General features: G+C 44.9%; 1 protein-coding gene across 4 annotated transcripts in view; it reads left to right on the plus strand.

Moving 5' to 3' along the window:
• ATP8A2 (ATPase phospholipid transporting 8A2) overlaps positions 1-24,996 on the plus strand; it is a 316,481-nt gene that overhangs the window by 16,172 nt on the left and 275,313 nt on the right. The window contains exons 1-3 of one of the 4 annotated variants that reach the window (XM_038175043.2): positions 2,364-2,457; positions 8,720-8,873; positions 18,044-18,188. In XM_038175043.2, the coding sequence (XP_038030971.1) occupies positions 8,834-8,873; positions 18,044-18,188 (185 nt within the window). In that variant the 5' untranslated portion in view covers positions 2,364-2,457; positions 8,720-8,833. The other 3 variants (XM_038175058.2, XM_038175053.2, XM_038175041.2) reach the window with 3 other exon arrangements.

The following is a 24,996-nucleotide window of genomic DNA, read 5'->3' on the forward strand; positions in this document are numbered from 1 at the left end:
ACATACTAGCAGTGAGCATAGATGTGGTCCTGCTTCTCCTCAGTTTCAAGACTGGAAGGCTGCTGGAGAGCTTGCAGAGCAGAGCTTCACCACGTAAGAGCAGCTAATGTCTGTCCCTGCCTTCTCTGGCCATTAGTGTAGGAATGTGGGTGAGTGTTATCCTCTCTCAGGTTAAAGATAAAACTGGTTTGTTGCTTTGCTATTGCTCATTGAATTGTTCTTTGTGGAGCTGAAAGCACTTTGTAAACAGCAAGGGCATTTTTTTTCCACACACAGGTAGTATCAACATAAGCTGGTAAGAAATGGAGCTTTATGGGGACTTTCTCTTCCTTTACAAGCTGGGTGATTTTTATTTATTTATTTATTTTTTTAAAAGAAGTTTTCTAAGATGTTACCTGCCCTTAAATATGCATAGACGGGACTGTGTTTCCTGTGTGATGGGAAGGCCCAGGCGCTGGCCTTGACCAAGTCCAAACTCGTTCCCAGTTTTTGTGGATACGGGGCTGATACGGGGAGGATGGATGTGCCAAGCCTTATCACGTGGTTTTCAATTGCCACTGTGGCAGTTTATCTTTGCAGAAGACCCACAGGCTTTTTGCTTTCTTACAGGCAGGACTCCAACAGCATCAGGTTTCTTTTCCCGGGCTGTGCGTGCTACGTGGCTAGATGAATGAAGTGAGCATTGGTGTCTGCAACAAAAAGAGATCAAAGGAAAGACAGCTTGCCCTGAAGTCATAGCTATTGCGTGAAGCTCTGAAAGCCAGATCTGCTTTATCACATCTGTAGCTTCTGGTTATCAGGTTTGACTGCTTTGTTTAGAGAGCAGAGGGCCGGAGGGAGAGCTTCCTGCAGAAAGAAGTGGAGGTGAGATGAGGGAAGAGGATGGTATGACTCCAGCAGGAGGTGTGAATGGTGAGAGGTGAGGCAATTTTTGTCTCCTTCAGCTGAAACCTGGCAGTTCTGGGTGCAGTCTGAATCCTCACTTGCACTGGGACGAGGGTGATGTGTAAAAGCAAGGAGGTTTAAACGTGGCTTGCAAAGTATAGCTGATGTTGCCCAGTATAGAGAAGCCTGTGGTACAGGAACAGGGTTTCCATCATGCTTATTTTTCTCAAACTCTGTTCTCAAAAGTTATAATGCAGTGTTTTGTGATAACCTGGAATACAAAATAAGTTTGCAAGCGTCTTTCTCCTGTTGAATGCAGCTGAAATGGCTTCAGGGGAACAGAAAAGCTGACTTTGAGTCAGGCCTGCTATAAGCCCGATTCTCAAAAGATGCTGATCAGATGGGAGCAGGTACCTTAATCTCTAGGAGAAGGATGGCTCACAAAACAGGGGGCAGCTCAACCTGGCTGTCTGTTCAGGCTCCTGTTTTACGTTGGGAAACCAATTCCCATTTCACTTCTTTACCTCCCACCTTTTGAAAAGAAAGCAATGTGCCAAGTAATTCTTACAGATTAAAGGTTTTGTGGAGACGGGGAATATAAAAACCTCCTTTAGAAGGTTGCTAGATTTTAATAAATATCATGTTTAGAGATTTTATTTTATAGCATCAGCTGAGTCCTCTGTAAATGTTGTGGCAATATGCGCTCCGGTGCACAATTAGTACATATAAATAAAAAAATTATTCATTTTTTCCATTTCCAAAAAAATAATAATCCATAAACAGATGAATTGACCGATTCATCATGGGAGACATTAATCTTACTCAAACACCAGCAGAGCGCAGAACAAGAGACTGGAAATTGATTTTTTTTTTTCTCATATTTATCCTGCGTGTGTTTGCATGCATGTGCTTGCTGTTCCCTGACTTGAGGCATGCTGTCAGTAACCTGGGGGTTGTTTGATTAAAAATTATCTGGAAATTGAAAGTTCTCGTATGAAATGACTCGAGGTTATGCTACGCTCTCCCTGTGTGCTGAGCTGCTCGGTGAATTAATTCCTCTTCCAGTCCGTGGTATGGACCACAAAGCTCTGATTATACAAGCTGGGGAAATAAGCTTTTAAAAGAAAACCTCCACGTAGTGTTTTGTTAATAACAAGTGCCTGCTGGAGGACTCCTCTTCCTGAAGCTGGGTCCAAGCACTAGGTCCAAGTGCTGCCTGGTGGCTCCCTGAGTAGCTGCTTTGTACAATATTGGAGGGAGAAATACCAGAGGGAGACTAAGAGCAGGCTTCTCAATTTGAAGGCCCAGCTAAGAGCAAACAACCAGAAATTGGTGATGCCTGACTGTTTGGCTGGGGATAGGTATTCAGGTGCAAGTAGCGGAAGCTGTTAATCCCCTGGAGCCCTGGTTTTGGCTGGGATAGAGTTAATTTTCTTCCTAGTAGCTGCTGTGGAGCCGTGTTTTGGGTTTAGGCTGAGTAATGCTGATAACACCCTGGTGTTTTAGTTCCTGCAGGGCAGTGTTTGCGCAGAGCCAAGGCCCTGCAGCTCCTGGTGCTGCCCTGCCAGCGAGGTACCTGGGGGTGCTCAGGGAGCTGGGAGGGGACAGCCAGGAGCTGGCTGAGGGGACATCTCACACCGTGTGGCCTCATGGTCAGCAATAAAACTGGGGGGGAGGCTGGATGCGGGCTGCTGTTGTTTGGGACGGGCTGGGCATCGGTCGGCTGGTGGTGAGCAACTATGAAGTGCATCTCCTGCTTTTATTCTTCCCTTGCATCTTTTTTTCCTTATGAATCTGTCCTTATCTCAACCCACAAGTGCCCATGCTTTTACCTTTCTGATTCTGTCCCCAGCCCGATTGGGAGGGGGTGGGTGAGAGACTGTGGTGGGGAGCTGCCGGCTGGGTTAAGCCACAGCCCTGCTCGTGGTCACTTGAAATGCATCTGAAAAGTTGGTCCCGTGATTGGGAAAGCTGAACTTGAACCTCTGGGGTTTGATCTACTAGTAAACTTAAATCACTGTAATATTTTGTGTGACAGACATTGACTGTGAGCAGCAGGAGAAGGGTTAAATAATGTAATTAGGTGCTCCCCCCACCCATTTTCTCTGTTCTGAGACAGCTGCCGGGGCTCTCTGACCCCCTGGAAGGAATGAGCAGGTAAGCTAATTCTGGATGGGGCTGTGACATGCAATAGGTGGAGAACTTCCCAGCGCATCCCAGCACAACCCCCGTGGGTTTCAGCTGTACCGAATCTATCCTGAAATTACTCCGACACAGGCTTTCTAACAGTATGTGAACCAAATGCCAGTGATATTTCTGTTGTAAGGTACTCGGGATCCAAATGGCTTCATAACAAAGACAATTAGTTAAACAGAGCTGTAAAGAATAATTCCCGAGTCTTAACTCTTGCAGCAGACAGCGATTATTCCTACAGTAATTGCTAACTGGTATGATTTGTGGCCAGTACTCAGGGAGTCACCGGAGCAGGATAAATGCACTTAAGCAGGTTGTGGCATTCCTTCTGGCTCGTGGTCCTTCTCATTGGCTTGCCAGAAACTTGGCTTTTTTCCTTCCTTTTCTACAGTGAAGTGCCAGGAGTGAAGAGGGAGTGAAGTGCTCGCTTTATGACTTTCTGTTCACTTGGTGGAACCAGCTGTGCTGCTGGCGGGTTTCCAGGGCTGTGCTGTGTTTCGTGCTGCCCCTTGTGCTGCCTGGACAAGGCGAAGATGCACAGCTCACCAGCAGTTTGTGGAGATGGATTTAAGAGGTTCCTCCACGTGGAATGAAGGTTTGGAGGGCTCAGCATGCAGTGAAGTGGTTGTGAGTTTCAGGACAAGGGCATGGGAGTAGTAGATCTGAGCTTGAATTATGTTCAGCAGCTTAAACTCCGTGGGGTCCTTGTAAGAAAACTACAAATAAGAGAAAACAGTTGACATACTCATTAACTTACCCATCATATATTTAACTTCACAACATTTAAAATAAGGACAGCAGTGAAGCTTTGGGTATCACTCCAGCTAGTGAGGTTCTTTTTTGTTTAGGGACTGAGCAGCCAGCAGAGCTAGGTGAGCTGCAGCCTCTGCAGGTTTTGGTGTTTAGGGGACAGTGGCAGCAGCGCTGCTGGTAGGTGCACTAACCTCTGCTCCAGCACATTTGGCACCTCTCAGAGAAACTCGGGCTGCCTTAAGGAGCACAGCATGGGAAATGGAGAGTGGGAAGGGAAAAGGCTGGTGTTCTGCTGGGATAAGAATCACCCATTAAAAGTTTCTGTTCTAATCCCTGAGGATATCAGGATGTGTACCAAAAAAAGACTAGCCTCGGCCCTGCAGCTGTGTTTCAGTAAGGCCCCAGTAAGCTCTTACGGTCGCAAATGGCACAACTGTTTTTAATACAGCCTCTCACAGTGAACCAGCTGCTGTCTGCTAGATGCTTCTCTTAAGAGCCCTAAGGCAGGGAGGCACAAGAGCAGTGGGAATTGCAGCAGAGCTGTGCCCGGTTCCCAGCAGAATTTCCCAGTAACTTTCCATTTTATATGGCCTCGCTTGAGTTCATACCCAGTGTGCTTTATCCGAGCGTATACAATATTCCTGAGGAGAGCTAAGTGCTGCTCCCAACTCTGACATTTCAACGACTGTAGTCATTGCAGTGATAGCTCTGTATGCAGGGATGTTGTGCAGTTCCCCAGGAACATGTTGAACTAAAACTTTTGGTCTTTGAGATGGTGTGGGCGGCCCAGCTGAGGATCACGTGTAGACTCGTGTTTGTGGAATGCCACAGCCGTGCTGGTCAGGAGGTTAAAGCTTTCTTGCCCTGAAGAAATATTAGGATGCTTTACATCTTAAGACAAGGTCAAAGCACTCCCAAACATAAAACATGGCTCACAAATTACCCTATGAAATCCTGTAAGGGATGTGGTTGGTTTTGCAGGGAACCAGGGCCAGGGGAGGACTAAAACTTGCTCGAATTCTTGGGGCTGGGTTTCTGGGAAACCGAAGAGCTCAGAAATTATTTAAGTACTGTTATCTACAGGGTTCCTTCAGTACCTAAACATTTAATGGTATTTGACTCAAAGACTAGCTGAATTTTGTAAATGGTATGCCTGATGTATTGATCTCAGAGATAGGGATGCTGGAAGTGACTGGAAAGGGCCTGGGCCCTGTTAGCTGAGGGAGATCTCTTGTGCTGCCAAAGGGCTGTGCAGCTCTCACTGACCTCAACCCTTTGTGCCAAATGCCCTGGCTCCAAAAAAGGAGACGTCTTTTGGGGGCCAGGCAGACTGAGACTGAATTAAATCTCTGATGTAGGTGGTTAGAGGTTTTCTTGTGGTGTGCTTCTGCTGGTGACTGTCTGAAATATCTGCGGTTGCCTCCTGCTTCGTTAGTAAATCCAGCTGTGCAGTCCTGGCTTATTCTAGCATGTTGTTCTGATTGTATGGGTAATCACAAGGTCGCTCTAGGAGCTGATAGCAGTGTAATTCTGCAGCTGACCTGGTATTTAGTTACTCACTGGGGTTGTTAATAAGTTTGTTCGAGTGAGGAATTACCTTTCTGTTCTGTTTGCAAGCCTGATATTTTTTATCAAGTCCTTACAGTTCTTTAATGTCCCCAATAAATGGGATGCTGAGTGAATACTAAGCTGGTAAAAGGTTGGTGTGGCTGTGTACGCTAACTTAAGCTTATTTTCAAGTCTGCTATTTTACCAGAGACTCAGAAGGACTTACACTTCTCCGAATTACCACTAACCTTCATGCAATGACATCTGTTATGTCAGGACCGAACTTTGTTTTCAGAGTTAAAACAAATTACAACTGCTTCAGCTTCATGATACTTCAGCCCAGCTGCATGTTGGAGCTCTAGCACAATTTCCAGGTAGCACAGGGGGATACAAACCTGCACTGCAAAACAGTTAAGCTGTGATAGCAGAGAACCCTGAAAACACGACCCTCTTAATATGAAGGGTCAGGAACGAGAAGATAAGGTGTATGTTGTTTTTTTACAGAGAAAAAAACAAGTCCCCAAGCCATCATTTTAAAATGTAATGATGTTTTACAAACAAAGCATCATTAAACTTTTTTTAACTGACTCACTCTTTCAGTTCCTGGAGCTGACAGCGCTGCCTGGCTGATACTCAGCATTATCCATGGAAGGATTTCCCGTAATAAAAAGCAGTATTGATACAAGGCAGTGAGTGCACTGCTGGTGGTAAACGTGCCAACAGTACTAGCCTAAAAGACTGCTGCCTTTTCTCGAGTGTACCATGCAGATGGTTTATTTGTCCCCTACTTGTTCTGAGTAATGCTGAGGGGGTAGGTGTGAGCCACCAAGGGATGTCTCAGAGGTTTAGCAACAGATAAATTCAGAGGGAATTTGAGCTGGAGCACTTTGCCTGATTAGGAATACTGGGCACTTTAGGTGGAGGAACACGAATTTTGTTTTCTACTTTTATTCTAGAATGATTTTGGAGTAGTTGCAAGAGTCCCAGAGGCTAATAGCAAGTATAGGCTGAGGTACCCTTTTCTTACTGATGTTCTTTGAAATAAAATGTACCAAGTCCATGCCCATCTTCAGAACCACAAAACCCATCAGTATAGAAAATGATAGCATGGGTAGGTCAGTCTCTGTCCCATCAAATACAGATACTTCTCAGTCTATTATATCAAAGAAAAACTGTTATCTGGTGAGATTTGAAGTTATATCAGTGCAGCACAAGTGTTTAGATAAGGCTTTTTGTCTTTGAAAAGAAATAACATGACAAAGGTGGGTGATCTAACTATATCCTCATATAATCCTGTATTTTGATCATGTGTTCTTTACAGCAGTTTTTTCTGCCCCAAATACACACATCAGGCTTACAGGTAGACACACACCAGGCAAGAGCTCCATTTATGTAAGTAGCAGCTACTAAGCTGAGAAAAATCTGAAGGAAGCTTCATTAGAGAGCATGAGGTACAATTTCTGCTGCTTTTCATTTAAAAAAATAATAACACTTTGGCTAACTGGTGTTGTAGTTTGACCCAGAATGATTTTAGGCAGGTGTTATGGAGGCCACCTCAGTTGTAGCTGAGCCTTTGAGATCAGGTGCTGGAATCTGGGCTGGCTGTGACAGCTCTGAGGCTGTAGGGAGCAAGTCAAAGCCAGGGCAGGAATCAGTCGGCATCCTGCTGGGACGGATCTGGGCCAGGCCAAGCCGGTGTGATTAGCTTTCCTACCTCTGCGTGTGCTAACGCTGCCGTCTGCTTTCAGATCTTGCTGGCCTGGAGAAGGTGAGATAAGCAGGTTTGGTTTGAGATAAATCATTCTTGTGCCCTGTAATAGGGAATCACTAATCCGGGCTAGCCTGGGTACAGCTGCATACAAAGTACAGACAGATCCAATACTTCTTGCTCCCGGATTCATCTGTGTAGGGAATGGATAGTGTTCCCAAACACTGTTCTCAGATGTTTTCCTCATGCATTATGCAGCACTTCCCTAATGAAAGCTAGATAAGAGCAACTAAAATTTTGAGTATCTTCCTCTCCTGAGGAAAAAAAAAAACAACAAACACTTACTTGTAGCTAGCAGTATCTGCCATGATTTCCTGTCATTGTCTTGCTCATGAATATTTGATGCCCTTTACTTGATGATCTCTTACCAGCCTTCGCTGTGCCACTTGCCAGGTGATGCTCAGGCCTGCTCTGCCCGGCTCCCAGCCCGGGGTGAGGGATGTGGCAAGGTTTTGGTAGCGGGGGGCTGCGGGGGTGGCCTCCATGAGCAGAGCCATGAGTGATGTTGGTTGGGCCTCTGGGAGAGCAGATAGAAGAAAGGAGGGAAAAAAAAAAAACTCTGCACAACTTCAGATGGGAGAGAGGGGTGAGAGCTGAGAGAGCAGCAGCCCTGCAGCCCCCCAGGTGAGTGCAGCAGGAGGGCAGGAGGTGCTCCAGGCAGGCAGCAGCAGTTCCCCTGCGGCCAGTGGAGAGGCCCCTGGTGGAGCAGGCTGTCCCCCTGCAGCCCATGGGTCCCACATGGAGCAGATCTCCACGCTGCAGCCCCCCCATGGGTGGAGGAGCCCCTGGTGGAGCAGGTGGATGTGGCCTGGAGATCACATACATTGAATGGTAACTTAGGTTATGATCCAAAACACCAAATCTTCACCGTAAAAGGCTCTCTTGTGAGGCTTTTAGCATGCTGCTAATGCTTCCTTTTCTAGTCCCTATCCCAAAAGCAAACCAGTGGCCTGCAGGGGGGGCAGCGGTGGGGGAAGGACCCTGTAAAGCTGCTATAGGGGCCATGTAAATCCCTGTGACTCTAAGGACAGGCTCATACTAATAGGTTTACTACAGGTGAAAAAGAAGTGAAAACTACTTTCCGTCTTTAAAGGCAAAGGATTTTTAATAGCTGAAGTGAAAGCTGAATAGTTTTTTGACCTTTTTGTTTGATATCCAAAATACTTGTTCAGAAGCAAGGAGAAGTTTAAAAAAAGAAAACGCTTTTTCTACCTGCAGAGATGAATTGATCTCATAACCTCTGACACTACAGATAGCAGCTTCAAAGGGAACAGAAGTGGAGTTCTGTTGTGTCCTTCTGTTAGGGTTTCACTTTGTGGAATCTGTGCTTTGAAAGTTGGTCTGGAAGGGTCAGAGTCCAGGAGGGGGTGGATGGTTGTTTCAGGTGCAAGAATACAGGATAATGTTGAATTCTCCCTTTTTTTTTTTTTTTTATTCTGAAATGTATTAGAGTGCTCAAAGGAGAGCCCCAGGGGTCTCTGTGCACAGGCAATCCACAGTCACGTAATCCACACTGTCCTACTGTGAGTCGAATGCAGAGCAATTTGAAAGTGCAAAACATATATTTCACAGATTGCCAGGAGGATCACTTTAATCAGCTTTGAGACCTGCTAATGCTGTAGAGATCTTTGAAGGACTGCTGCTGTTTTCATCTTCACGCAGCTGGTGCAAGACGGCGCGAACACCATGTCTCGGTGCCATCGCTGGAAGAGATGCGTCTCCATAGGTAACTGTACGATGGGCAGCTGCTCTGGTGCTTTATTCCGAGCTGTGGGTGGACAGCATGAACAGCAGCAGCTTTGGGAATGCTTTAGAGCAAAAGGTCAGCGTGTATTCGGTAAACCTTTCTAATCTGGCCTTGGCTGGAAGCCAATGTCACAGGCCTCAGAGCTTTTAGTAGGGAAGCATCAGATACGGAGAGCTTTACAGCATCAGCATACAGAGGGGAAAACATTTCTGTCTTGTTTAAATTGTTCTCTTAGAAATCAAGATCAGCTGTGCTTGCAGCTGATATCTTTAAAGCTGTTAGTAAATTGTTATAGGAACAGATGCATTATGGAAATGAAACAAAAAAAGCACTTGTGTGCCAGGACGCTAACAGAATTATGATGTGCTGAAGATATTTTTAGCTTCAACCCATATTAATACAGGGAAACGTGCCGTAAAGGTGGGAGGAGAGCGGACTTAACTGTAAGGATTAGTGGTGATTTGTGCTAGGGAGATTTCTGATACCCATTTTTGAAATATTTTATAAATATTTGAAATATGATAATTAAAAAATTATCGTAGTAGATCCATCATGTTTGATACTTGTGTGCATGGCCCACGAATAGAATTACCAGTTACAGTTATCTCAGGTGGCATTTTAGCACTTCTGTCAGATATGGGGTCTTACTTGGTTTGTGGGATTATACGGAAGAGATGCTTATTCTTTTTCCGAGTATCAGAATCCAGTTTAGTTGTAACTTCTGCCACCTCATGTTCACTTCTTAAATTGCTTTAGTAAACAAATTTCTGATAAAATTCCAGGAACTGCAAATAATGATACTGGAAGAAGGGAGCGGAATTGCCATTGTGCGTTTTCAAGTGCCGTGGTTTTGGTGTTACAGTTAAGATTGTTCCTTTGTATAGGAGGATTTCTTTGAGCTGAAAATTCAAAACGAGCTTTGTAAAACTGGCTTCATCTGAGAGGCTGGAAGTCTGTGCAGAATGGATGGATGTGATATGTGTTTTCATGTGTATGGATAGTGGAATCTGCCTTTGGCCTGTTGCCTTCTAGGTAAAAGGTTTCTAAGTTATGTTAAATAAAAGAGCTCTAAACCCAGTGTTCTCCAAACCTTCTCAAGGATTTGTACGCAGTGCATTCTAATGTGTGCAACCGTGTTTGGAGTTTCACTAACAGTTAGCAGGCAATGCTGATTCAGGGTTATTTGAACAAGAGAAAAGAGCAGAGCGATGTTGGATGAGGTGCGATGCCATCAGCAGGTGAGCAGTAACACAGATCTCCACAGTCTCAAAACTGGGTAATCCCCAAGCAAGAAACACCAGTGCTTGGTATTCTGAGTTCCCATGGGATGTTGGATAAGTTGAAAATGGAAAGCAACAAAGCATGCTAACGCGTTGCTACTAGGACACGTGTCTTTTAGAATCAGTTTCTCCATCATCTCCTTCAAACCCACCTCACTGGTGCTTCTTACGGGGCTTGTTTCAGGGATGTGCTGTAAGTTTGAAGGACTTGATGATGAACTTCTGGTAGCACACCTTTAACTCAGCCTTAGTGCCTCTATACTGTTTGCGAAGTTGTTGCAAAGCTGGAGCGTGTGGATCTTGGATTCAACTCTGAAAGTTGCCTACAAGTTGGAGAAAAGCCTATTATTAGAACCAGCTATTAGAAAACCGATTGCACTTGAAGATGTTTTTGGCTTTGGATCTGGGGAGTTTCAGGGCCAGCTTGGGAGGCTCCTTGGGCTTTCTGGAGCTGTAGAACTTATTACTTATTGAAATTTCTGGTGTTGAACAGGTGTTGGTGAAGCTGAATATTCAACTTATTGTCATTAAATCTCATTTATCTGCTGCCAGAGACTCATTTTTAGGCACTAAGTATTGATTCCCGTACATCATTAGCAGACACAATATTGTGTACCAGGAAAAAGTGCTTCAAGTCCAGGTTACGGTGACAAGCTGCTAGCAAATACGTGAGTGAGCTTGGAGAACAGCTGAAGAGAGAGAGGAATAGTAGTGATGTCTAGAAGGGCCATTTTTGTCCTGTCTTCCACTTAAAGATTTGAGCCTGTGTGGTAGGTACGTGGTTTGTTTTTCTTCTGGGGAGCAGTGTTTGTAAACTTAATCTGGACGCTGGGGCAGGGGAAGAAGGGACATGTTTTTCTTATCAGTTATACAGGCTCAGCCCTAGAATTTAGCTGACAGTTGTGGCTATGAAGCATGGGTCAGAATAAGAATAGATTGTGTTTGTTTCTTCTGCAGTTGTATTAGCTCAGCATTATCAGCAGAAGCTGATTGGTTTTGACATTAAGTGGGCAAGTACAAAATGACTTGGGAGATGGAGAACAGCTATTTTAGGCAAAGTGCTATTCCTCTTGTGGTCTCACCAAGGTTGCCTCCAGGGATTGTTACAGGGAACAAACGCCAGGCCTTTCTGCCATTCAGAGAAGCACAAAGAAATGCACCCACGAGTCCTTCACTTGGGCTGTGGGCGACCCATGGCACCGTTCATTTCCCGTACCTAAGTATTCTGCCACCTGTTTTTTGATTTGACTAACGTGGCTGCATGGTGTTCCTGCAGAAAGTGAATTTGGTTGTGTGGACTCACTTCTTATCCCTTACCTCAATAAGAGCCCTCTTGTGTCTATCGACACGTCCCGTGCTTGTATGTGACTATGCATCTGAGTGCTCCCTATGTGGTTTGTGCTAATCTGTATTCCTCTAGTAGCTTAATTCCACTTTCTGCTGCTTAATGCTATGATTTATCTCCAGCTTTCTGCTAGGAATCTGCTCTGTTCATTAGTGGCAACGCTTGGCTTCATCATTCAGCTGCATTTGGTCCCATGCATCAAGATTCAGGCTCCAGCTGTCTCCGCTTGCAGCGTGCAGTTCCATTCGCTGTCTGATGCAGCCTGCTGCTCAAAACAAGCTGTGTGCCTCGCCTTCAGCTCTTCGGGAGGTCAGAGCTGTCGAATCGGTCATCCTTGGGTTGACCAATGGACACAAGCTGTTCCTTCAGCTTAGCTGAGCTCCGAATTTAGAGTAGGCATCTCTGCGCTGATCCCCAAAGAGCCGTGTGAGGCATTTGTACTGCAGGATTTTTACTATTTAAGCTCTCGAAGACTGGATTAATGCATCCTTAAGACTGACACTTGCTGTAAGCTACGTGTCACTCTCCAGCCTGGATTGTCAGCATGCACAAACTAGTGGCCACTCATCAGTCTTGTGGTTTTGAGTGACTAAATGACATTGTCCAAATTTTTTTTTTATAGGAGGCCAACAAGTGACCTCTGCAACACGACAGCTTTTCTTGCAGAACAATACTCTGTCTATTCTTGGGCAGCTACTCTAGTTTTCAGCAACTTGGGAAACACTGAGTGGTGTTCAACTGGGTACCCGGCGTGCCCAGCAATATCCTTCTTTGTCTTTGTTAATTTTGTTAGGCTACGTGCATTGGATAGCTATGCAGAGAGCAACAGAGATGTTATAGAGCTGCTGTCTGTTTAATTTCCTTTGTGATGCCAGGGTTAGCTTGATTGATGACAGCTTTCTTCCTGCATCTTGGAGTTCAGAAAATACACTTCCTTTGCTCAATCATCTCTGTCACACATCTGAAGCTTTATTTACTATTAATATCCTTTGGGGGCCACTGTCTTCATCTGCGTCTCAATTTCCTTATTGGTCTGGATCTAGCACAGAAAAAATCTCCTGTCTTAAAATCTGATTTTTCTGCTGTGCATAAAAATGTTTTCTCTTTGCTGTTTATCTGTGAAACATCTACAAAGGTACAGATGTCTCTGTGTTACGACTTGAACAGGAGGGTTATCTGAGAGCTTCAAGTCCCAGCACCCCAGGTTTGGCTTGGTACAGAACCCTTCCATAGCCATGTCTACTGGTTTGATCTGAATGCAAGATTTTGTCCACTGTAGCTCTAGCTGTTCACAAACACCAGTTCAGGTTAAATCTGAGGAATAAACGTGTTACGGAAGAACTCCAATATGATGTTTTGCTCATTCAGTATCTTGCTAGTTCTGTTGAACCACCAGCATTTGGAGAAGTATCTACAAGTTTTCTAATGTCAGAACTGAGTTCACTTCCACCTTTTCTATTTTACACTGTCACAAACCAGTAAGAAAAATGGTATTTTCCCTGGGACTGCTCCATTTCATGTAGTGCTGCTTCTCTTTTACTGCACAAGCTGCTAATCTGAGTGGGAGCAGTCACCCAATTACTGAAATGTTAATGCAGGCACCGCACTATACAAATTGTCCATTTTCTTAGGGTTGTGTGATGGAGAAAACCTTTTATCCTATTAGCGTAAAAGGTGGTTTGCAGGGTTCCTAATGCTTGGAACGATGGAGGCGGAGGGAAACCTCTCAGTTCCCAGGTCATAAGCATTTCCCGATGACGCTCTAAAGCTTGCATACTCACGTACTGAGTATGTTGTAGCTAGCAAACTTGTGTTAGAAGTTGTCATGGCCTTCTTGTCGTCCTGGACTGAAGTGCTGAATGTTAGTTTTGCAGTCTAAAAGACTTTAAATGCTTAGGCTTAGCCCTGGTATTAGCAGGGCTGACACCACTCACTCTTCAGGTAACTCTGATAATCCTTTAACCTGATGAAACACTACTAGAGCAGAAGTTCAGCATGAGTGCAGTCCTAGGCTAAAATATACAAAGACACCACGTACTGCTATTTTTCTTCTCCTTTTTCAAATTCACCATTTGCATTCTTGCAGAAACCTCATACTCGTTACTATCACATATAAAGGGTTGCTTTTAGTAAATGGCCTCTACAGGAGTTCTGTTTGGCCTCAAACCCCAAGGAGCACCCTTGGGAAAGCTGAGGAAATGTATCCTCTTCCACTTTGCTTTATAACTGCCTATTAAAATTGAAGAGATTGTTCTTGTTTCCATGATCAAAGTTAATTGAATATCAGACTTCTTAACTGGACCTACTGAAAGCTTTCAGTTCCTGAAAGATGCTGTGTTAGTAACATCCACTCTGCTCTTCACACAATTTGAAATCAGCTCGAGGTAAAACAAATCTGAAAAGGGCTAGATATTTCTCCACAATAATTTTTTACATTTTTTTTTTAATGTAACTTTACTCCTAAAACATAGGTAAATGTCATCTGGGCAGGAATACAGTTCCCTGCTTGCTTCTCCTTTAGCAAGTGAAACCGATTGTCTCCAGTAACCTCAGGTAGAGCAGCTCTTGCATAATTGTTGGAGAAGTGAATGGTAGTTTGCAGCTGCAGGATTAATTTCAAGGCTGTTATTACGAACCCTGGCGCTTGCATGCAGATGACCTAACCACACCTTATTCTGCAGAACATTTACCTAATAACAAAGAAGGGAAGCATGTTTTAAATGCCCCCTGATGAGATAGGAGCTAGAAAATAAAGGCTCAATTGCAAAAAATTTCCAGAACTTCCTTTCTCATACTCTTGTCTACAGTTTTAAATTACTGAGCGCTGTAGAAGCCTTCCAATTGCCTTGCTGTTGAATGTGGAATAGAGATGATGAAATAGTGCAAGGAAGGAATGTATTTTTGGGGAAAACAACTCACTTCAAGCAGGGACAGTTTCTTCAGCTCAGTGTTTTCTTCTTCTAGATCCGAGTCCTGCAAACAGTGTGAGCAATATCAGTAGGATTATTCTTGGCCGTCACACTCAGCATTGCTTTAGGATCTACACCTGTCAGGATGAAGCCAGTCTGGTAAACTTCTCCATTGCAGACCTGCTGTTCTCATAGTTAGTGGTTCTGCTGTCTTGATGAGATAAATTGCTGTGTTAACATTTGTTCTCAAAAATGGAACGTGGTAAGGTGCTTGATTGCTCTATTAACAAGGTACCAGACAGAAGTGGTAACTAGCTGGCTACTTAAGAGAAAACCAGCGTCATTGCTGCAAGAGTTGCTTGTGGCTTGTGATGGTTGGCAAGCTTCCTGAGTGACTAATCTATAAAAACACTGCAGAATTCACAACACTTTGTTTACTCAATCATAGAAAAGCAATGGTTAGTAATGAGCAGACATTAAGGGGACAGGTATACATGGCAAATACCACCTTTGCAGGCCCAGTGAAGCAAGACTATTAAATTCTAACTCATTGGTTTTCAAGCGATAACAAGTACAATGTGAACTTGTCAAGAAAAATCAGGCTTGATGCCCTAATGATGAGAGAAAGCTATAAAATAAGGCTCTTTAAATTTTGTCAAGCTTTAATCCCATCTTTTTTTAGAAAATAAATTTGTTAAACAGTGTGAAGCAAGCCTTAACTGTGTTTTATAAAATACTTGATAACTCATCTGACTGATGGAACTTGGAAAGCACAGTGGGAAACTGTATCAGACTCCTGCAGTAAGTGTCTCATGCCTCAGAGTTGAGAGCAGATATATTAGGCACTGTTTAAATTCCATTGGGATCTCAAATCTATTAAAAATAAATAGTAATCATAATGTTTTACTAAATCGTGGTCCCTTACTAGCTCTCTAGTACCTTCAGAGGTACCTATGGGTAGACAGGCTCACTAGCATCCCCAGAGGTTTTTTGTCTGTCTGGTTCTTTCCTTAACTTTTTAAGGGATTTCTGATCCACTCGAGGAGATTGAGACTGTGCATGGCTTCTTTCCCGAAGAGGAGTGGGAAGAATCACTTAGTGACATGTTTTCATTCTGCTCAGTGACAGCTTTTGGCCAGATACAAAAACTCTGCTTACGTTCTCCCTGAAGTACAGACTTAGAAGCTGAGAAGGTGGTGCCACTAGGAATGGTTTTCTGTGATTTTGGGATGGGGTGGAGGGAACTGGGAAGAAGACTCAGAAGACCAATGGCAGAGCTAAGGGGATACTAACTGAGCTGAGCTGAATGGTTATGTTCAAGCAGTGAAGAGAGCCACAATGTTAACATGCTGCAATCACGCTAGGTCATAGTAGTTTGTCCCTCAAAAAATAATTTGGTAGCAGTGTTGCAAGATCTTGGGGAAAGGAGAAGAGAAGGTGCAGGCCCTGAGGGAGAGCAAGTTGCCTTCACATGGTTGATGTGATGTCTGGTTCCCCGGAGGGAGATGCCTTCTGGAGGTGGCATCTGGGTACTCTGGTGTTCTGGAGCCGCTGAGTCTGCTGCCCACCAGGAGCCCTTCAGAAGCTTAGGGTTCCTTAATCTTTCGGAATATGGGGAATGAGGGCATCTGTGTTTCTAGTAGCATAGGTTGCTGCGGGCTCCTGGCTATGATCTGCTTAGTAATAGGGGAGGGAGGTGGAAGGCATTTCTCATGGGCAGGATTAGTGGATAATCTTCCAAAATGAGGCTTATTCCACTAACAGTCGAAGCAGCTGATTTGAGCCACTTTCAAAAAAATAAAACCTCTCTTAGCACAGCTGTTTCTACACACTCACAGGCTGGCTTTGAAGTTTTTTTTGGTAAATGTGAAGAATAAGGAGCCACAAAGACAGTAGCATTTACCTGTCTTGGAGACCGAGTGGTCAAGAATGTTGTACATGAAGTAAATCTAAATACTTGATCATCTATCATTCCTAAAGCTGTGGCACAGCTTCCTGATACTTGACAGCGAGGACAACTAGTAAGCAGAAAGATTTCAAGGGAGTCATATGGAAAAAAAAATCAACCTGTCTCTGGGGGAAAAGCCAATAATTTGTATAGTGTGCTTGTTCTATAATTGCACTTGTGTTCTGGAGCTTGACTAGGAAAATAGATGAAAGCTGCTTCCTTGCACTTATGCTCTTAAGGGTACTGTCGTTTGATCTCCGCTGCAGTTACACAACATGAAATCAATGGGAAGGAACAGCGAGTATCCAGCAGTGCTCTTAGCTCCGCATTTCTGAAGGGTAAAATCCGCAGCAAGGTTGAGCAATCGTTTGTGTTGCGGCGAGTTTCTTCAGACCGAGTAACCCAATGTATTATTCTAATGGCATCACCTTGCTTAATGTATGGTGTGACATCTTTTATTTCTGAAATTTCTGGTTTTTCACAAAGAAACAATTCTGCACATGAGTTGATTTTAGTACATCTCAAGTACAAACTCACGATACGCAACGCTTGCATTAGGCAACTGCCAGTGCTGTCTGTTTATATGTTAGCATATTACTTTAGTTACACCAGCTTTGTTGACCAGCTGCTAGTTTGGTGAAGTTTTTTTTGATGCTGAACTATTTTGTAAAACAAGTGGGTAATGTTGCCCTCCAGTGGTTAATGTTTAGGGGAGACAGAACCTGTTTACACCGCTGATCAAAGATCGATCATTGGGAAAGCCTGGGAGGGAAGAGCAGCACTTCAGCTTAGGCTGTGGCCTTTTTATTAATTAAATAGCCAAGGCAAGTGCCAGTGGTACGAGGATGTAAGTGCTGAATGTATTAAGGCTGTGGCAGGGCTGCTGTTTGGTCTTGAAGCTGTAGTTGAGATGGACATAATTTCAGGGGGCTCTCCCTGAAAAAGACACCGAGTGTTTTTTAGCCTCTCGGCTGTGATGGCAGTCTGCAGGATAACCATAGCTTTGTGCAGAAATCGGAAATAGCTGCTGGATTAACGTTGTGAGAGAACTATTGTATTTTACGATGGGTTTCTCAAGTAATCCTAAAATACCTCTGGGTATTTTATACTGGGTTCTTGTGAAAAAAGTTGCCTTGTTCCTGTGTCCAGAGCCCTTGTAACCCCACGGTTTGTTTCTGGAGCTGTAAATAGACTGCACAGGAATCGCTGTAAGTCGCACAAAGCATCCCCAGGAGGGGGGCTCGAAAGGGAAGGGAAGGGGAGAGCCGCCCTCAGGCGCCCGCCTCACGGCTCCCCCTCAGCCGGCAGCCGAGGGGCGGCGCGGGGCCGGGTCCCTCCCGGGGGGCCGGGTCCCTTTTGGGGGCCGGGCCGAGGGCCCTGGCGGTGTCCCCGTTGCCAGCTGGCTCGCTGCGGGCTCCGCCGCCCCCTCCCCGGCCCTGCATTATTTAGCAGCAGCCGCCGAGGTAAGCGGCGAGGAGGGCGCTGCTGCTGCCGCCTGTGGCCCGGCCCTGAGGCGCCGCGGCCCCGGGAGCTGCCGCCGGGCTCCGGGCGGGGTGCGAGGCTGAGGGGATGGCGGGGGGGGGGGAATGGGATGGGATGGGGTAAATGGGATGGGATGGGGGCTCCGTGCCTCAACCCCTCGCTGACCGGCCCCGCTCTCCCCACAGGACCCGTGTGTTCCCCCGCGGGCTACAAGAAGGCGGATGATGAGATGTCCGGAGCCACGTCCTCGGCGGATCTGGACGAGGCGCCCGCCCGCACCATTTACGTGAACCAGCCCCAGCAGAGCAAGTTCCGTGACAACTGGGTCAGGTAGGGGGATCTTCACCTACCCCCCGTGCTGCCACCGGCTCTCGGCACCCCGGGCCCCTATGGCAGAGGTATTGGGGTCGGATCCGGCTGCAGGAGGAGGCTCGGTGCCATGGGCAGGGAGAGCCGGAGCCCGCAGAGCTCAGGTGCATGGCCAGGTCTGGGCTTGCTGCTCCCCTGCCTTTGGGAATAACAGCATCTAGTTCAGTGTTCTTAGACAAAGGAATTAACTTGTGACGATCTAGCATGAGATTGGGATGAAAATGTTGATATAAACCCCATGGAGCGTTGTCTGAAAAGGAGCGATGCTCAGCCGTAACAATAACTTAGTCAAAGTCTGCCAGCACAGGATAGGAAGCGAGGAAAAAAGCCAGTCTCAGTGGGACACGAACAGTTTGCAAGCTCACAGCCCTGTGCATGAAAGCTATGGTCAAGTTGTGTTTCTTCACAAGAAGCAAGTTGCGGTCTTCATTAGATTAATGACAGTTTTCTTTGGTAGCTGGAGCCCTTTTGTTGTAGGGGTGTGTGCTTTGAGTGTGCAGTATCAGTTTGGAAACATAAATAATGAGCACTGAAAAATGTACAGGGATGTGTAAGATGTGCAAACATGGCACTGGTCCGTTATGGAGGTGAGCAGATGGCCCCTGTCATGACTGAGGAGCAGCGTTATTTAGCAGGCTTCTGTTAATACAGATGTTTGGGTCATTGTTCAAGGAAGGGTTTACACAATGAGTGCCTTTGTGAGAAGAAGAAAGGACGTTGTATCCTGTTGAAATGGTGATTTCCATTAGCTGATTTACTGTGTGTGTATATCATCAAGGGCAATTCTAAGAATATCTTCAGAAAGAATGCTGGTGTTCTGCGTAGTGCAACAACTTGTACGTGGTTTTCCACGCATCTTGGACTTACTGCATATTTGTCTGAAAAAGGCTATGGTTTAGGAGGAGTTTAAGTAGCAGCTATTCTTCAGGTTTTGTTTTTTCCTACATGGGCAGCAACGTTACATGTTTTTTAACCTTCTTTTGCTTTGTGAAATATGACCCGAGTTTTTTTTTTTGTTGTTGTTTTTGTTTTTTTCAATGGATAATTGCATCTTTCCTGCTTTACAGAAAGAACCAGGGAATGAAGGTTGGCAAAACATGTAGTTTGTTTTCCTGAAGGGATGCAGTTTTGGCTAAATCGCATGGAAACACGTTACTAGAAATTTGTTCTTGGTAGTCCTACTGCCAACACCTGAGCAAGCTGTTGTGTTCCACTCACTGTCTGGAAGCCATCCTCTGGTAGCTATACAAGTTTTCCAGTAGCTTTTCTGCATCTTCCTCAGGGCAGCCTGAGTCACAAGGAGTATTGGCATATTAGGAACAGGACAAAATGCAGGTACTATGGTGAGGAAAATAGAGATGTTTGCATTGCCTAATCAGCAATCCTAGCTCCTCAGTGTCGCTTAGAAATTAAGTTCACTTTCTAATAGCTTGCTCCTGCTTAATGAGAAAGTTTTGATCGTTCCCCATTCTTCTAACTTCATGTGACTCCTGTCAGTTTTTGGTAACTGTCAAGAATTCTTTGAACTCCAGTGTGTGTTTCAGGATGTTCATAGGAAGTTTCTGAAACTGTAATGCATTGTATGGAGTAGATTGCCCAAAGATGAACAAAATAAGGCAAGGAATGGAGGTGCAGAGGGTGGGTGAGTGATGTGGTTTTTCTTTTGGTTTAAAATTTTATAATTAGCTTGGGCGTCTTTATTCGTTCTCCCTTCCAAGAGACAGGCAGAATTAAAAGTGAACGCTCTTGTTTGTTGTGGGAGAAAAAGGAAAAGGTGATACATGTCCATGTCTTCTATTTTTGATGAATTTTGCAAAATTGATGATTCCATGTACAACTTATAAGCGGTGTGCAGTACTGATGCAGAAACTAAGTAGATGGCAAAACAGGATGAGGCACTAACACTTCTTCTGAAAATCCTGAAGTGCAAGTGAAAGGATGTAGAAGGAAGAAATTTTCTCTATCATTTTTTGTCCTCGGGCTTCATGGTGTAAAAAAATGAGCTTGTGAAAATTTGAGGAGCAGCAGTTGAATGTTTTATTGTGCATTTCAAACTTTTATCACAAAAAAAAATTTTCAAAACTCTGTGATAACACTTTCTATATACCGTAGGTTAGATTTGTTTTGGTCCTTTATACGTATTACCATTCCTCACTACACTGTAGCAGCAGTAATTCTGTTTGCAGGAGCAGCTTAGCTGTTTCCACCGCTTAGTGTGTTCAGTTTGAAAGTTTGTTCACGCCAAACTTGGAGCTTCAAGTTAAGGTAAATGATGTTCCATTTTTAGCTGAGGGATTTTAGAAGCTTTGAAACATGCAAAAATGGGACAAATGTAATTACTCTAATTACTGTCCAACATGCTCCAGCGTTGTTTGTAGTTTTATAAAACTAACTGGTAGCTGTTCTGACTTGTTCAAGATGCACAGTTTAAGCATGCATCTTTTCATTTAATAGGGAGTATTTCTGTGTTTAATTTTGAAGTTCAGTATGAAATGAAACAAATCTATATTCTGAAAACTTCTAGCCAGTTGTACACCGCTCTGTGCTACTTACAGCACCCAGCCTGCTTTTTTTCTCCATTCTTTTCAACTGGCTGGGGGAAAAGCCTTTTTTCTATTTTTTTTAAATACTTTGTTTTCCCCGTAATTGAGGTGTGAAGCACAAAATAATAATGAATCATGACTGTTCCTGACCTGTGACTCTTGTGGTGTTGGTGTGATTCAGCAGTGACTGGTGGTGGTGGTTTCTGCCCAGATTACATAGAAGATCAGCATAGTTTGAAAAAAAACTGTGCAGAAGTGGCAGCATGGCTGGTAGCTCTGATGGGAAACCTTTTTTGCTACCTGAGTTTGATGGTCTGGAATGATTTAAATCATAGCGTCTTTTACTAAGTATGATTTATAAAGTGATTATCTGAATGGTGGGGGAGATGACTCACAAGCCGCTGTTTTATAGTTTGTAAACAAACTTGTATTGGGCTCTGTAAAAATAGAGGATGAAGATGGGGTATGATGACAGCAGTTAGATTGCCGTGTCAGTACTTCTGAGATGAATAAAACAATGGCACAAGTATCCTTCCTAATACCTCCTTGGTAGTATGCAGAATAAAGACAAAACTCTGCTCCTGTGCTTTCAGTGGGTCTGGAATCCAGAAGTTTTGTTGAAAGGCTGCTCGTGAGAACAGGATTTGGTGACTCAACCTATTGAGAAGGTCCCAGAAGTTGCATTGATATCCAGAAAATACCTTGTTCAGAGAGTTGGGCTACCACGGAGGCCAAAGTTAAGTTGTGCTAGAAGGGTGAGCAAGAAGCCTTTGGTTTCCACTTCCAAGCTGAGCAGCACCTTAAAACTCCAGCAGAACTGTGAGAAGGAGCTTGTGACTTTGTAAGGCAGCAGCAGCGCCACAAAGAGTTTAGCACTGACAGCTGAAACAAGGCTTCCAGTAACACCACAAGACCCGTGCTAACAGGCAGCCTGGCTGCAGTCTCAGGCTGTCCTGTCACTTTGCTTGCTTGCAAGATGCTTCCTGGTGGCAAAGCTGTGCCCCAGCCCGGATTCCTCTTGAATTTCAGTTGCATGTTGCATTAAATGAAACAGCGTGCGTTGCTTTCTTAGCTTATAAATAGGCACTGTAGAAGCCACATGTGCTTTTTTAGTGTGTGGGCAGGTTCTTGCTGGTGCTGCTGGTCTCAAAAGTCCATCGGTGCTGACCCAGCTGATGCAGGTATCCCAGGTAACGTTTACTGTGATCTGGTTTGAAAGTGTGAATGGTGAAGCGTGCTGTGTGCAGGTGCATTTATTTGCATTTATGCCATAGAAAGGCTTTCCTTCTGCACTAACAAGTTATTTAGATAAATGTTCCTCAGGTAAAACTGCTTGTGTTCAGTTCTGCTTGGGGTTCAGGCACTGTAATCATTTGTAATGGTGTTTGTATGGCATTTGGAAATCTTTTCTGTTGTCATGTGAACAGAGCGCCTGCTTGACTGCAGAAAAGCATCTTGGAAAGGCTTGGGTACAGCTATAGGAGGAGTGCTTCAGCCAGTAAAACTCACCAGAAGTAACCAGTGCTGTGTGCCCGGTGTCAGTGCTGCGTGCTAGACTGTGGCAGGGGGTTCAAAGCTGCTGCATCTTCCTTCTTAGAGGGCTGCTCCTAGCTCCTGAGCCCCAGGACATTTAAATTATTGGATCTTGCCTGGACAAAATGCCTAAATAGAAAGAACAGGTGCAAGGTAGCTGTGGTGCCCTGTGCCTGCTGCATGCTGAGCTTTCTGGCATCCTTTTTTTTATTTTTCCCCAATTCCGGGAGAGATTTCACATGTCACCGGTAGCAACCCAGCAGGAGAATTAAACTGGGTCTCTTTCTCCCTTTGGGTAAATTCACTATTTAAGCATCTTTCAGACACTGGAGCCAGAGTTTAAAAGCAGTCTGACTTTGTGCAGACAAAGCTGCTTTCCCACATTTGTTGAATAAATATTGGCTCCTGTTCAGCAGTATATGCTCAGTTATGACGCTGCATTTCTACTTCTTCTTCCACTGCTAGTGATCTGTGTCCAGAGAAATGAAAACAGGAAGAAACTAATTCTTTGGTGATGCTTTGTGTAGTTTGAGGATTGAGTTAATGCAGATGCATCTTGAGGACTTGGAGGGGTGGCATGTACAATAAATGATGTTTCCTGAAGTGTCCCATTCTTGATGTTCGGTCTGAAGTATAGTTTGCTGCTTAGTTCTGCAGGCGTCACTGCCCACTGGTGTCAGTGCATGTGGATCTGCACAGGAGACATTAAAAAACAAAACAAAAAAACAACACATTTCATTATCAGCTGCTCTTGGGCTTGTGTCAGTAGAAGAGAATAGAGTACGAAGTTCTCTAATATTTTTCTAAAGAGCTCAAGAACTAACAACTGCTTCCCACACCAGTTTTTGGATGGTAAAGATCCTTGTTCGGTTCTGGATGAGCAGTAAGTCTTCATTTCTCCTACCACCCTCTGCCTGCCAATGGAGCAGCAGCTGTTGAAGTTTTGCTGCCACTTTGAATTAAACAATGGCTTTAAACTGAATTTAGTGTGACAACCCAAAGACAGGCTATCATTTGTACCAGGCCAGCTTGTGACTTGCTATCAGCCATCTTCACATCAGTGCAGCGTGTTCAGCGTGAGGCCTGCTTTGGGTTTGTGCAGTAACTGAACGTGTTTTTGAGCTGAATCTATTAGGCAGTAGTATTTCTAGGTTAACCGTTTGGCAGCTCTGTTTTATCGAGCTGTGCTTGCCAGCAGGGCTGCTGAGAAGCAAGGGCACGTTTCTGTAGTGGTGATCTGACAGTATCTGAGCTGTCTGAAACAATGTCATGCCCACAGAGCTTTTAGTGCTGGTTTCTAAACATTCTTTGTTCGATGTATTTGTTCCTGAAAAAGAGCCGGGAGCCTTTTCTCTCCTCTGCAGGGATCACACGAACAGAGAACAAATGGAAAGGCCCGTTCTGCGCGTCAGCTTTAGGAGAATCCTCCAGCACACAGGATTTGGAAGTCAAAATGCTACCACTTGTAATAAACGTGACCTTGTTTGCCAGTTAAACCGAGCGTAACCAGTCGTGTTAAATGTCTGCTCTGTACTCAGACTGCCATGAGCGTTGCTGCGGGAGGCCTTTCTAGTGGCAGAGCACTTACTTTGGCAACACGACATTAATTTTTGCAGTCTCCCACTGCCTATATGTGGCACAAGTCCTGCTGTATAACGGGGTTAACTTGGCACAAGGAGCTGTAGGTTCGGAGCTCTGAAAAAGCGTTCCCTGACTGGGGTTGCTCTTGCTGAACTGGAGAGAAGCAGGATTGTTCTGCTCCAGTGGGCAGCAGTTCGTGATGTATTTTCATGTGCTTTTATCTTAACACAGGTCTATAGAAAGTTAACACTTGATACGAAGTGACTGGAGATGAGCTTGTTGCCCATGCAGCTTCTGAGCAAGCCCAGGGAGCTGAGCCAAGCTGGGATTGTGAAACTGGCCAGCACTCCTCCAGTGGCCCTCGTGCCTTAGGGCAGCAGCAGTGCTTGCCAGGAGAAGCCAAGGCCATCATACCCATCACCCTGCCTTTTTATTAGGCGTTGGTCTGCAGTGCAATGCTTCAAAATTTTCATTACTCTAACTGTGAGCGTGTCTTTGAGATGTCTGCACCAATGCGGACTGCCCCCTGTGTGAAGTGCTGCTGATCACAGCGGGCAGTTGCCCATCTGGCAGCTCTCTGCTGCTTTTTCATCCTGTTGTGTGTCATTTGAATATATCTGAATATTCTTAATCACCTTCATCAGCACAGGTAATTCAGGAGCCCAGATTTATTCCTCTTGTACAAGATTTTGTTGGGAAATCTTTGCGGGCTGGGCAGAAGAACGCCCTTTAAACAAAGGCCTGAGCTGCTTTGTGACCTGCTTTGTCCTGGGGCAGCATGTGAACGTGTCCTGTGTGCAAGATGTCAGCATAACCATCGGGCAACAGTAGGGGAGAGCAGAAAAGGGCTCACAAAACAAAACAGCTGCTTGGAGCATGGACAGTGGTCAGATGTGGTGGCTTTTGGTTCCTTGCCTTGTGCTGGTGAGGCACTTCAGCTTTGAGCAATGGCAGCTGTAGGATTCAAGCCTTGCACTTCGGGCTGCTGTTACTGCCCTGTTCTGACCTGAGGCTGCCTCAAACTGTCTCGAGTATTTGAGCATCACGTCCCCGTTTCTTAGCTGAGGGAAGCGTACAGGCCGTGATACAGCACAGTGAGATGGGCTTGCAAG

This window comes from Anas platyrhynchos, chromosome 1, assembly GCF_047663525.1.
Source record: "Anas platyrhynchos isolate ZD024472 breed Pekin duck chromosome 1, IASCAAS_PekinDuck_T2T, whole genome shotgun sequence".
Lineage (NCBI taxonomy): Eukaryota > Metazoa > Chordata > Aves > Anseriformes > Anatidae > Anas > Anas platyrhynchos.